The sequence below is a fragment of the Rhipicephalus microplus genome, chromosome 3 (genome assembly GCF_043290135.1).
Source record: "Rhipicephalus microplus isolate Deutch F79 chromosome 3, USDA_Rmic, whole genome shotgun sequence".
Lineage (NCBI taxonomy): Eukaryota > Metazoa > Arthropoda > Arachnida > Ixodida > Ixodidae > Rhipicephalus > Rhipicephalus microplus.
The window spans coordinates 63,509,896-63,523,372 of NC_134702.1; the positions used below are offsets into that span (position 1 = coordinate 63,509,896).

Genomic DNA, 13,477 nt, shown 5'->3' on the forward strand with positions numbered 1-13,477 from the left:
CGCAGTCTCACTCTTCTGAACATGAATTCGTCGTTGCTGGTTATTCAAAAATGTCCAAAAAATGTTCGTTATTCCCAATGTGCACCATTCTATTTGAGTGTCGAATTGAATAGAACGCTATTGAAATTGTTTATTGAAATTTTGAACATTCTCACACCTTTACAATTCACGAGAGACTCCTACGTTACGCACAACATGTTGATCCAGAATTCCATGACAAACTGCTTGCTTTCTTTACTGTGTAACGTCATCAATAATGCCTGCAACTGTCTGCAAAATGGAGCTTACGTCTTCACTCGCTATCAGAATTACGATACTTTCCGGAGACGTCAGCCTTTGTTGACTACGATTCAAGTGAATGTGTATGTCATTAATGAGTCTTACTTCTTATTAAAGACGTAGCGAGAAACTTTTGGGGGGAGGGTTTCTACCAGCCTTTACGTATATGCGTGCAGTTTTTGTTCATATGCGTGTGTGTATACTCATGTAAATTTGAAAAAAAAATCATACTTTGATGAGCTTTAGCCCTTAACTTTCTTCGCGCTCCCCCTGGATACACCGATTTCCCCTATTAAAAGCTCACTAGCTATTTCATTTAAGCTGATTCTGTGTAGTCGTCATAGTATTAATCACAAGTGTTTGACGTCCTAAAACCTACGATTATTGGGCACGCTGTAGTGGAGGGCTCTGGTGATTTCTACCACGTGGGTTTCTGCAACCTGCAGATAAATTTAAGTACTTGGGCCTCGAGTATTTTCGCCTGCGGTCGGGTTTCGATCCCGCAACCTGCGGGTCAGCAGTCGAGGATGGTAACCACTGGACCGCCGGGATGGCGTGTGTAGTTGACGTCACTGAATGTCTGTGTATCTGGAGTCTTTGCAAAGAGAGAAAGTAACGCAGGAGCTATGTTAGCATTGGTGATAATGTAATCGTTCTTGCAGAGGACGGAACAGAAGGCGCCTGCATCGCCTCTGGAGCCAAAGCGAGTCTATCCTCCGGGTACCGATATCCTGAGCCGTTCCATGTCCGAGATACAAGACGACTGCTGTGACGAGGAGGTTGTTGGCGAGGAGGCGCCGGTTATGGAAGCCACTGAGATGTAAGCCATTATTCAAACGCCTGACGAAACCGTACTCAAATGCTTGCAGCTATCCAGCGATTATGCCCGGAGTCTTATAAATTTACACTGTTATGTGAAGTAACAGTGGGTGAGGCATTGATATTGTGCATAGCTCAGCGAAAGGATCGTGGCGCCAACTGAGAGCGAGGAAAACAGGAGAGAAAACTGTGCATTTTTCCAGACCTCCAACGATAGGTCATTTTTGGCGCATCGCGCAAATAGATATATTCTCGGAAATGCGCACGGTGAGAGGGCGCCGCGCATGTTAACTATCACCCAGCCCTATCTGTGGAAACCACCACCCAGCACTATATAAACATACGCATTCACGTTTGTACAGATAGACAGAAGGAACACTGACGTAGCCATCGTCGACACACTTTAAACACTTCGTGTGCGAACGTTTCTCTGTTCCTCTCTACCGTACGCGCTTCTAAAGACAGTGGTACGCAGCCACGCGAACCGCAATGAAACCGCATTTGTGAACATTTTGACTACTCTTAATCATTATTGATTAAGAGGGGGTGTGGGTTCACACCCACGGGTATGATTGTGCTTCAAGCTGCTGGACACCACATTTTAGGGCAGTGCGTGTGATAGGAAGGCGCAGAGAAACGTTAGCCCGTGAAGTGCTCGAAGTACATCACATACGGGAGATGGCTGCATAAGTGTCCCTCCGGTCTCTCACTACAAGTGTGAAGGTTTTTATGTAGAAAGTGCTAAGCGATAGTTTTCGTGGATAGTTCTGTGTGGTAGTTTGCGTGTGCTGCAATCACTGTGCTACGTTCGCGCTTTCGAAAATATGTGAATTTGAAAGATAAGCAAAAAATGAGCAAGTTGAAAGTCTGACGCCCTATGCTGTCTTGTCCAGTTTTTTCGTCGGTCTGTTTGCGCCACAGTTACTTCGTTATGTTACTGTACGCCACTTAGCGAACATGATATTCTGGAGTATACATTGCGAATTGGCGCCACTAGCCTGCCCTTGGAACTATCATGTGCGAAGGTTCAGAGCTGACTGAACGACGTCGTGCTGGAACACAAGAACGCATGAGCTCCCGGCGAATCGCAATGTTGTCGATAATGCTGAGGCTGGATGCGTGGACCTGACGCAAAAGTTGATGCCGGCATAATACCGTGCCATTTTCTTGGCGTTCCTTGTTCTCGTGGAAAATTGTTAGTCTCACTGTGCCCAGCAATATTTAGTTGAACGCTAAACAATGATGCTATTCATTGAAACTCCCATGGAAGGGGTAAAGAAAAGCAGGCCTCAATTCTGCTTGTTTGGCCTTGAAATGAATCGATATATAGATAGCAACTTTTTTGTGTTGTTGGAAATTGCCATTGTCACAGTGACCTTGTGGTGCCTTCATATTTTTCCTGCTCTTTCACCTGTTTCCGTTTTTTATGAAAAAGGTGTAGTCAAACAAATATCTATTCTTGTTATCATCGCCGTCTTTCGATCGCTTTGCTCTCTCTCAACATGTTTCGAGCTAGCTTTGTTGTCTAGGTTTATTTAGCTTTGTAACCTCATAGTAGTTCAACGTCGCTTAAGAATGTGCAACGTTTTCCCTGACTGTTTATTCATGTGAGATATGTGTCTTGCGGAATACAGTTTACTTTTGGAAAAGATATCTTGTTATCTAATCATAAGGAAAGGAACACGTACCTTTTTACCATTCTTTTACCCACCACTGCATTAGCTTTTGAGAATATTTATTAGATGCGAAGCAGCTCTTCGACTAGCCTGTGAAACGACGTGCCTCCGTTCGCACCGCTCCCTTCGCCGCAGGCGTTCGAGCGGTGACAAGTAGCTTACGCCCTCCTAGCAGTGTGCGGTGACGTCTCTCTCCCTCGCTGGGCCCCACCACGGTGGTCTAGTGGCTAAGGTACTCGGCTGCTGAACCGCAGGTCGCGGGATCAAATCCCGGCTGCGGCGGCTGCATTTCCGATGGAGGCGGAAATGTTGTAGGCCCGTGTGCTCAGATTTGGGTGCACGTTAAAAAGTCCCAGGTGGTCTAAATTTCCGGAGCCCTCCACTACGGCGTCTCTCATAACCATATGGTGGTTTTGGGACGTTAAACCCCACATATCAATCAATCAATCTCATAATCATATGGTGGTTTTGGGACGTTAAACCTCACAAATCAATCAATCAATCTCTCCCTCGCTGGCCACGCGCTTGCTGCGTATCAGCTCACTTCACCGTCTCCACCGCTCGCAACGCTCGAGCCCACTCGTCACGGGGGCATCATCTCACTTGCGCCACTCTCTCCATCTGTCAGCGAGAAGAAGCCGCTGACAGGCGGGCGCGCCTGGAGAATCTCGCGGCGCCGACAATGTAGACAGCGCGCCGCTACTAGCCGCGGAATGGCGCTGATGAGCGGGACGCCGTTGCGGCACGCTTTCCGCTAGTGTGCGCATAGCTTCCCCGGCTGTCACGGGTGTTTCGAGAATTAGCGAAGCCGGTCGCGTTCGCGAATGGCGACGTCAACACCGACGAAGCACGAGCCAAGGAAGCCAAACGGAAGCGTTGGCAGTGGAAGACCAGTGACACCAATGAGGTGCGGGTCAAGAACACCGATCGCGTTCGAAAATGCAGACGGCGCGCAGGCAACACCGACGATACGCGAGCCGCACAAGCCGAGCACAAGCGTCTTCAACGCGTCCAGCCTCCCGTGCGTTTGAGTTTTAAACAAACGCTTACTCAGTAAACGCCACACTGAGTTTCGCTTCTAACCGTTTTTCCAGAGAAGTACTTTGCTTTGGGTTAGCTGTTTCATAGTACTCACTTAGAAAGGGCAGCGCAAAAACATGGGGAAAAGAAAGAGAGTATAGAGACAAAGAGCGCTCTTTGTCTCTACTGTCTTTCTTTTTCCCATGTTTTCGAACGGCCCTTTATAAGTGAGCTTTTCCAGAACCCTCGTCCACACCCGCTTCAGCTGGGTCAACGCCCTGCGGACCGCTGCTGCTTCGCATCTCATCAGGGCTTCCTTCAGAGAGATGGTCTATAGCTTTATTACAATGGTTAATTTAGACGTGTCTTTACACAAGGCCATTGATGCTGATCGTTTGTATAAAGCTAGCTTGGGAAAGTATCAGGGTGACTGCCATTAGGGCGTGTTGGTAAAGGTTCATGATTGAACAAGCGCTAAAAATTACACGCGCTTACAGAGCGCTTACTAGTAACTGAAAATTTTATTTCGAAGTGAACACTAATAAATAAATGACACACACAAAGTCCGAGAGGACACAGACGAGCGCTTACTAGCGCTTACTAGTGTTACGTGTGTATTAGTGTTCGCCTCGAAATAAAATTTTCAGTTTCTAGTAAATGCTCGTCTGTGTACTCTCTGAGTGTGTGTAATTTTTAGCGCTTGTATCATTAAAGTATCAGGGATCACACAGGCGGGCCTGATACTAGAGAATTATATATACCCTCTCTGTTCTGAAGTTGTTCAGTGAAATTATTAGTTGTGAGGCCATTACGCTATTACTTCGCGATTGCAATGTTCTGCAGACTGGACGCGCAAATTGTGTTAAGAAAAAGTGGTTGTAACGATTTAGAGTACTAGGTACCCTACTATGGGAGAGCGCTAAGCCGTCCCGTGAGGAGCAGAATGAGATAGAAGCTCTAGGCAATATCGATGGTTGAGAGTATTAAATATTGCAAGACAGGGTATGTAAATGGAGCCCATGGTTCAATAAGTGAGCTTCAGTTATTCATAGCCTAAACACTCTCATGACCATTCTAAGGCCTGCTTGCTCTAGGATTTTTTTTTACAACACTCTGACATTTATGCCAGTACATTGGGATTACTCATATTAGGATCTTACGAAGCTTTTTTTTTCAAGAGCCATTTGGTATTGGTCAGCTGCTTTGGTAAAGAAGCACCTTTCTTGCCAGGCACGTCACCTTATGTATTGTTTCGCTGTAAGGACATCTTTATGAGAGTGTTAGCTCTACATTTCTTGACATATGCATTCTTATAACACGCGTATTAGGGCTGTTACTACAGTAACGCATTTTTATCTTGGCTTTCAGAGCTCCACCAGAAGAGGCCAAATCTGAAGGTATGAAAATCTAAGACATGTTTGGTAAATTACTAATTTAGCACAACTGTATTGAAAAACAAAGATCACCGAGAGCTTGAAGTGACAAATAATAACCCTATTGTATTATTCAGCTGGAAGTGTCATTGGGACTGTGATAACAAATTTCAATCGAGAAAGGTCTATGAAAGTAATCAAGAAAGTAATATGCTGTGTGAATAGTCATAGTGTTCATCCAAAAATCTCTCTCGCGTTTCGCCGGGTCGATAAAGGCGAGAATGCTGTAGGCCTGTGTGCTCAAATTCGGGTGCACGTTAAAGAACTCCAGGTGGTCGAAATTCACAAAGCCCTCCTCTACGGTGACTCTCATAATCTTATGGTGGTTTTGGAACGTTAAACCCCAGAAATCAAACCAATCGTTTCGCCGTGTTATTCACCGTGGTACCGTGAAGGCGGGTAGATGTCGCATTGGTCATGTGCGTGTGCATTGCGCAATCTATTTCAAGTATTCTAAATTGAAACGGAGAAATAATGAGTGTGTGTATATCACTAAGTCCGAATAATTAATTCTAATATCCTTATGTGGGAATAAATTCTTCACGAGTGTGGAAATTGACATGCGTGCATCTTTTTAAACCATTACAGGTGAAGAGCAACCGCAGGATATGGTGCAGCAGGGACTTCCGAGAGAAATTCTTGTCACTGCACTTCCAGACACTTATACGAGCGACCCTCGACTTTCACAAGTGATCACGTCTACGGCTCTTATTCGACCGCAGTATCCTTTGGAAATTCATATGGCTGGCTCCAATTCGGCGCTTGAGATGCCGGTGGGTGCGCGCGGACTGACTACTGCGTCGATGATGACGTGCGTTCCACAGGGCATGCAGGAAGTAGAAGGCGAGGCGAGGCTTTCTTCCAAATCCCAAGCCGACGCCATTGCTCAGGGAAGGGCAGCTCCGGAAGAGCAGTCGAGCGACTCCGATGTGCTCTATCTCGGAGTGTCCAGGAACAGCTTGTCACCGGGGTCCGAACACAGTGGAGGAGACCATAGAACACCCGTGATGACCGAAGCTGACAAAGTATCAGAGAGATCGAGATCCGCGGACAACAATGTGACCCAAACCGCAATTGCGCAAAAACACCGCGCGGGGGCGCCTGAACCAATAAACTTAAGCGATGCAGCCAGACGAGCCGAAATGTATGGTACAGCAAGGGACCACTATTCCTTCTTTCAGCCTCATTCATTTACCATGGCTGATCATCAAAGATGGCTCGACGAACGTCGCTACCACGAAATGATGAACGCTCGTGGGCCTGTAGGACAGCAGGGACACCTCGCTCCGTCACAGATTTCGCCCGAGTTGAGCCAGAGAAGGCACTCTGGAGGGTCGCTGATGATGCCGAATCGCATGGAGATGCCGCCACAATATAGGCCTCCGGTGTCTGAGCGCTCGCCGATGCTACGACAAGTTCCACCTCCCCACCAAGGCCTGTCTCCCCATCAAGCTCTGTCGCAGCACCAATCAACTTCGTCGCATCAGCCGCATCTGCAGCACCAGTCATCGCATCAAGCCCAGCTTACGCAACAAGCGGTTCACTCGCAACAGCCTCCGCCGTCGCACCAGGCAAATTACTCACACCAAGGGCAGCCTTCCCATCCACCGCTGCCGTCCCACCAGGGACAGCTCTTGCACCAAATGCCAGTATCACATCAGATACCGATTTCGCGTCCTCCTCAGCAAATGCACCCAGCGGGTTCGTATTACCCATTGCCTCGAGCACATCAAACGCAACCAGGCGTTCAAAATTTTCAACCACTTCCAGCTCTGACACGTGACACGCCGCTTCGCAACGGCAGGCCAGAACTCTACCAAGCTCAGCAGCGCTACAAAACCATGGAACAAGCGTATGGAATGACTCCTCACGCTCAACAAATGGGTCCGTATCCTGTTCCTCAATTGCCAAAACAAAACCCTGATCCTTCTGATAAAAACATGTCCCCAGCGACTAGAAGTCTTCACCTAAAAGATGGCAAGACGGAACCTTCGTACAAAGAAATCGGTGCCAGCCGATCAGAAGTAATGGGGCCTGGGGCACCGCCGACTGCTCCAAGCAACACGAAGCCTCCAGCAACTTCACCCCACACACAACGACCTGAATCAGCCGGCCATTCTTCACAGACGAGCAGTCTCAAAACAGAAATGGAAATGCTAAAAGACGAGTTGAAATACTTGGATGCCTTAGCCGCTCAAAAGGAGGCTGAGTACGAGACGGTGGTGCAAACGAGAACAGAAAAGCTTAAGACCTTAACGCAACTCGAAGCTAGATATAAGCGGTCGCTCGAACAGCCACAGCCATATTCGAAGGAGGACGTTCGCTATCCTGGTACGGCTGCTGATGTTCGTCAGGGACAAAGACCAGCTTCTTCACAGTCAGAGAAAGCAGCATCTCTTGTAGATGATCCGAAAGCTGTTCCGAAGCAAAGGCCATCATCAGTCGGTGGATCTGGCCAGCAGAAGACGTCGCCCCCAGCTCTGTCCTCTCCACTTGCGAAAACTTCACCTGGACATCCAGCAGTCCCTGGACTTATTCCTTACCCACTTTCACATCCTCCGCAACAGGCCAGACCACCACTGTCACTTGCTTCGCATCCCAACATTCCCTTAAACATGCCAATTATGGGAGCCGGTATGTTCAACATGCGAAATATGGAGCTGCAACGAGATTTCTCGCCCATGCTGGGTCCTCAGCCGCTCAACTCACAACTGGTGCCAGGTTACGGCCGCCCGTACTATCCGCTCGATAGGAACAAGCACCCGAGCCTTCACCATATGGAAGCGGCAAAACCGGCCGTCAAGCGAAAATACTCGCCTGGTAGCGCCCCTAGCCTACCGCAATCTAACGGTGAAATGCGCAGCACATCGTCCCAGCGTTCCACCATGGTGCCGACGGGACAGCGCCAGAGGGAGTCTGAGAAGGTCACCGCGCCGTTGAGTCAAGAGCACGCGCAATGGCTTCATGCCATGAAGTCCCGCGAGGCTCAGGGCGCGCCACCTGGCTATCCCACTGGTGTTCAGAGCGCTTTCCAAACGTACGGTTCATTTCCCAACAGGCGTGTGTTACCAGAAGACCTGCCCCTAAATCCCGCAATGAGCAACGCCGCCTGGAGCAACTACGCGGAAGGTCTCCACGGACAGTATGCTCTGCAGATGGCGAAGCACGGCTTGTATCCGGGGCATCCCACGTGGAGTGGCTCTGAGAAGCAGCAGCAGCAACGCGCGGGTGAGGCTGAAGGCGCCGCTATGCTAGGGAGGGAGCCTCCTGCTAAGAGACCATCCCGCGAGGAACCAGTCATACATCAAATGTCGAAAGACAGGCACATGATGCGACCCGGTGACAAGCCTGTTGCCCATGCAGCGTTGCTGGCTAGTCAGGGGCCACCCCAGGAACAGGCTTTGTCGGCACAGGTAATTGCTTAACTGTCTTCAGGAACCGTGATAACGTTCTTTGTAGTTACAAAAAGAAGCCTTAGTGCACAGTCGAGAAATCGTTGTCTGTTTACATGTTAGTCGGGGTGGTTATTATGTTGTCAACTATGTTCAGTTGTGAAGAGCGTTTTGACTCTGAAACTTCTTTAAATATGGAAGTTGATATTTGAGAACGTGGAATTTTAATTAACAGCTAGTTGTTCAGTATATTATATGTTGAAAATGCAGTAGAGCATACTAGTACTGTCATTCGGAAAAAAAAGAATTTTTAGAGCGTTTTTTTGTTTTTTTTGTAACGAGGATGTTGATAATAGCTTTGACGTGGTCACTTAACTTAAGCGCATATGCATTACTGCTTCAGATAATCCTCATCGATCATAACACCTCAGCCAACGTTCATGCGTCCTGGCTAAATATATCTAATTTTAAGGAGTATGTGTTCGCTGGCAAAGCGAAATTGATTACATGATGCGCTTTCGTTATTCCGCGAATTTGTGCAATCTCAAAAACCACTTACAGAAATTGGGCTTACACTTATGTATTTCATATGTTCAAGCGAGCGGAAACCCCGGTGCGGTGGTCTAGTGGCTAAGGCACTCGGCTGCTGGCTCGCAAATCGTGGGATGGGAATCCCGGCTGCGGCGGCTGCATTTTCGATGGAGATGAAAATGCTGCAGGCCCGTGTGCGTAGATTTGGGTGCATGTCAAAGAACACTAGGTGGTCGAAATTTCCGTCTCTCATAATCATATAGTGGTTTTGGGACTATAAACGCTACAAATTATTATAACCAAGAAGAAACGAACGGCACAAATATAAATATCTGCGTAGGTACTTTCTGCTCGATTGCGAACTGAAAAGGACTGCCGCTTGAGCGATAAATTTCCACGCACTCATTAGCCTAAGTGATTGTTCAATACATCGTGATAATCTTGTTAATGTAAGTTGGAAGGATGTCACTGCATTCAGAGTAAGACCTTCCTGCTTAATCTTAAGATTTTATGACATGTGAGGCATTTCATATAACTTGCATAGCTGCATGTGCTCGTTCCACGCATTTGGTGTCCTCTGTTGTCTGTGTGTTAGGCTAGGTCATTAACATTTCTTTAAAGAATACAACTTAACTAGTTCTTAGGTAATACATGTTCGATTTTTCCAGTTTCAACAAATATATATTGTTATTCCCACAAAATTGTTATTTTATTAGTATTTCCATTGTTCTCAAGGATTGCAGGTAACAAAAAGAGCTTACTTTTTTTCGACTGGGTGAAATCACCCAGGATTGCGTGCTAGATTTATGTGCCTCGGAAAAATGTGCCCGTGCGTGTTTTATTCTCTTTACTATGATGAACAGCTCATGGGCGTCACCGACAAGCTAGTTCGGGTACTGTGGCAGCTTATAAATGGGGCATAAAGTGAGTTTACACACTTCGGCGTTACATTTATTGGATGCGGGAAATCCTAAATAAAAGAGGAGCGTAGTGGTAGCTAAAAAAAATAAGACACCTACCCGCAGAATAAGATATATTGAATGAACGAAGCAAAGGCGGATTCAACCGGCACCTCTAGGTATATTAGTAGTAACAATTGTGTGCTACTTTTTGCTGGCATCGTTCTCTGAAGTTACGAGACAACAAAAATGGATGTTATTGGGAGAAGCCTTGGTTCTGAAGTGGACTTGAATAGGCGAACAATGTCGATGATGATGATGATGTTCTCATTTGTATTGCAATGTGTGCAGGCGTTTCATTTGTCAGCCGCATTCATACCTCTTTTCTTAACTGAACACTTAGAGCTTCGATGCAATGCTTACTTCTTCTATCTTGTTTTCTTTTGTTACTTACAGGCTCCTCCGGTGCCGCAGAACCCACAGAGCAAGAACAACACTTGTGTGATGTGTGGCCAGCTTGCCCAGTACATGTGCTCCGGCTGCCAGAATATATGGTACTGTGGGCCACAGTGTCAGGTGAGCAACTCTGCCTGCTATTATGTTACTGCACAAGAGGGCTGCGAACGCATACCGCATCGTGCAATAAAGCAGCAAAGAAATACATGTCCGGCTGTAATTTTCTGTCTAGCTTCAACCAGGTTTTTGCAGTTTTCTATGCTAGACTCCATAGGCGCCTTCACTCTCACGCAAGGTAGAGGTCGCGCATGATTTGCCTGGAAGTGATGAAGCGGCTTCAAATGTAGCCCAGTCAGGAAATTCAACTAACAATAAACATGGAGGATGAAAGAGTGCAGCAATACCCCAGTAACCTGACAGGGATATGGAAGTTCATTGCAAACATAGCTCCATGGTGCGGACGATTTCATGAAAGACGTAGTTTAGTTTCTTCATTTATTTCTGGAAGCCTATTCTTTATATTCTTTCAACACAGTCACTTCTTGCAAGCATGCGTATGTATCCCATTCGGGAAGGCACTTACTTTAAAAATGTGGTGGTGTGGGTTAAAGTGATGCCCCGCTGGGAAACTGTATTTCTTTTGTTCCTTTATTTCTGGGGTTACTTGTCTAAGTGCGCAAAGGAATCCCCGCAGCAAAACATATACGGCTGCGTTGTAAAATGCAGTTCCACCAGGTATTGTTTGACTCATACCTGCTGGCTGTCCCGATTTGCGCGGAACTCTCTCAAATTTTGAGCAATCTTGCCGATTGTATGGACGCGACCATATATATACCGAAAAAAGTCAAATTTTTGCCAAAAGTACGATGCAATAAATGCGACAGGAACATATTCGGATGTTTCACTAAGCATGGCTAGCATATTTGGGAGCTATTTTATTTGTAGTAAACATGCGCCTGCTAAGTAACCAAGTTTCCTGCTGCGTGGCCACAGTATATCGCCACAACAAGGCTCGTGCGTAGTCACGGTGTTGATGAGAAGTGCCTTGCGTGGGCAGCGCATGCTGGTACTAAGGGGTCTACGTCCTGTGTCACCACTGGTGGAAGTTTATGTGCAAAGCGCAGCTATATGGGGATGGCCGCTGCAGGTACACTTTTGGTGCCGTTTTTTTTTCGGCTTAAAGTGCATCGCGTAGAAGCCCCCGCCTACTGTGGGGGCAAGAGCCGCACGCTGATCGTTGCCACGGCAATCATAAGTGCCCCCCCCCTCCTTGTTCGCTCACGAGATAAGCGCTTGCTCATACGACTGCGGTCGGAAAGGCGATGTTCGCTTCGCTTAAAGGGGAGGCTAGTGCAGCTTGTATATATATATATATATATATATATATATATATATATATATATATATATATATATATATATATATATATAACGAAGAAGATATCGCGGCTCAGCTGTTGAGAACACGCTACTTTCGCTGTCTCTAGGTGTACCTGTGTTTTGTTCGCGTTGTACCACGACACTGGTGAAGGTGCTAGGCCGCAACCCTGCCTGATGCGCCACAATCTCACTGGGAGCCGTTCATCGAGTCCAGACTCATTGTCACCAGTTGTAACTCCTGTGCGTCGCTTCAGTCGACGATTACGAAACCTTGCGCGAGAGCGCACTCACTCGCCGGAACCTCCCAGGCACCGCTCACCTCAACCTCAAGCCCGCAACAGGTGCCCCAAGGCAGTTTTTCGATGCACCAATCTCAGGTAACGATTTTTCAACCCCTCGTTCTCAATCGCTTTAGCGGCGGCCCCCATGAAGACGTTGATGACTGGCTTGACCACTACGAGCATGTTTCCAAGACCAATCAATTCTCGGAACAGGAAAAGCTTTCTCGAGCCTATTTCTACTTTGACGATGGTGCTCGTACTTTGTAAGGGAAGAGAGAATCCAATCTGTCTGCTGGGCCCGACTTCCGACAGAAGTTCATTGATACCTTTGCCAATGTCGATCGACGGGACCGTGATCTGCAGTTATTGGAGCTACGGGTTCAAGAGCCCAACGAAATCGTTGCATTGTTCGCCGAGAACATGACTCGTCTCTTTCGTCGAGCTAACTCGCACATGACAGAAGATTAAAAGTTGAGTTACCTCATGCGTGGTGTCAAGGAACAGCTTTTCGCCGGGCTACTGCGCAACCCTCCAAGTACCGTGGTTGACTTCATTAAGGAGGCCAGGGCTATCGAGCGGGCCATTCATCAACGCTGCAGGCAATGTGACCGCATGTCCAGCAATGTCTCAATCAATGCTACCGCCATTACATCTGAGAGTCAGAGCTCCTTGCCAGACTTGATTAGGGATATAGCTCGTGAAGAACTGCAGAAGTTACGGACTCCGGTTGCTGAAACTCTCATTGCGTCGGTCTTTGAAGTCGTACGTGACGAAATCCACCAAGCGTTGTCTACGGCTGGACCTGATGCTCAGCAGCGCCCCATGAGCTTCGCTGGCGCTCTTTGACGTCCACCACCCGCTATGCCGACGCCGTACGGCTAGGTGCCAATAGCCCCTTGGTCACCGCTGCAAGAGCAGACACTGCGACAACCACCCATGCTACAGCCATACAACCCGCCATCCACAGTCACGCCATGGGATTCGACGCCAGGGGAGATGCTAAGACGTCCACCGACCCAAAAAAACAGATGCATGGCGCACAGTGGACAGGTGTCCACTATGCTTTCACTGCGGAGGTTCAGGCCATATTGCCCCTCTTTGCTGGCATCGAGGTGATTCACTCCGTCCTCTTCGACCTTGGTTTGACGGTTGACGTGCCAACGACGAATGCACTTCACACCGCGACGACACCTCTTTCAATAAAGTCCGTTCTCACTTTGAAGACGACTGTATTACTGCAGAAGAGGCAATGCCTACTCACCCGCCTGATCTGGAACGTCGGTCCCTCTCTCCGTTTCTCTCGCGTTCGCCT

General features: G+C 47.7%; 1 protein-coding gene across 1 annotated transcript in view; it reads left to right on the forward strand.

Annotated features, from left to right (window-relative positions):
• LOC119161190 (uncharacterized) overlaps positions 1–13,477 on the forward strand; it is a 197,991-nt gene that overhangs the window by 171,515 nt on the left and 12,999 nt on the right. Inside the window, exons 5-8 of the mRNA XM_075889646.1 lie at positions 942–1,099; positions 5,163–5,191; positions 5,816–8,640; positions 10,506–10,625. Coding sequence (XP_075745761.1) covers positions 942–1,099; positions 5,163–5,191; positions 5,816–8,640; positions 10,506–10,625 — 3,132 coding nt within the window. The remainder of the gene's footprint in view (positions 1–941; positions 1,100–5,162; positions 5,192–5,815; positions 8,641–10,505; positions 10,626–13,477) is intronic.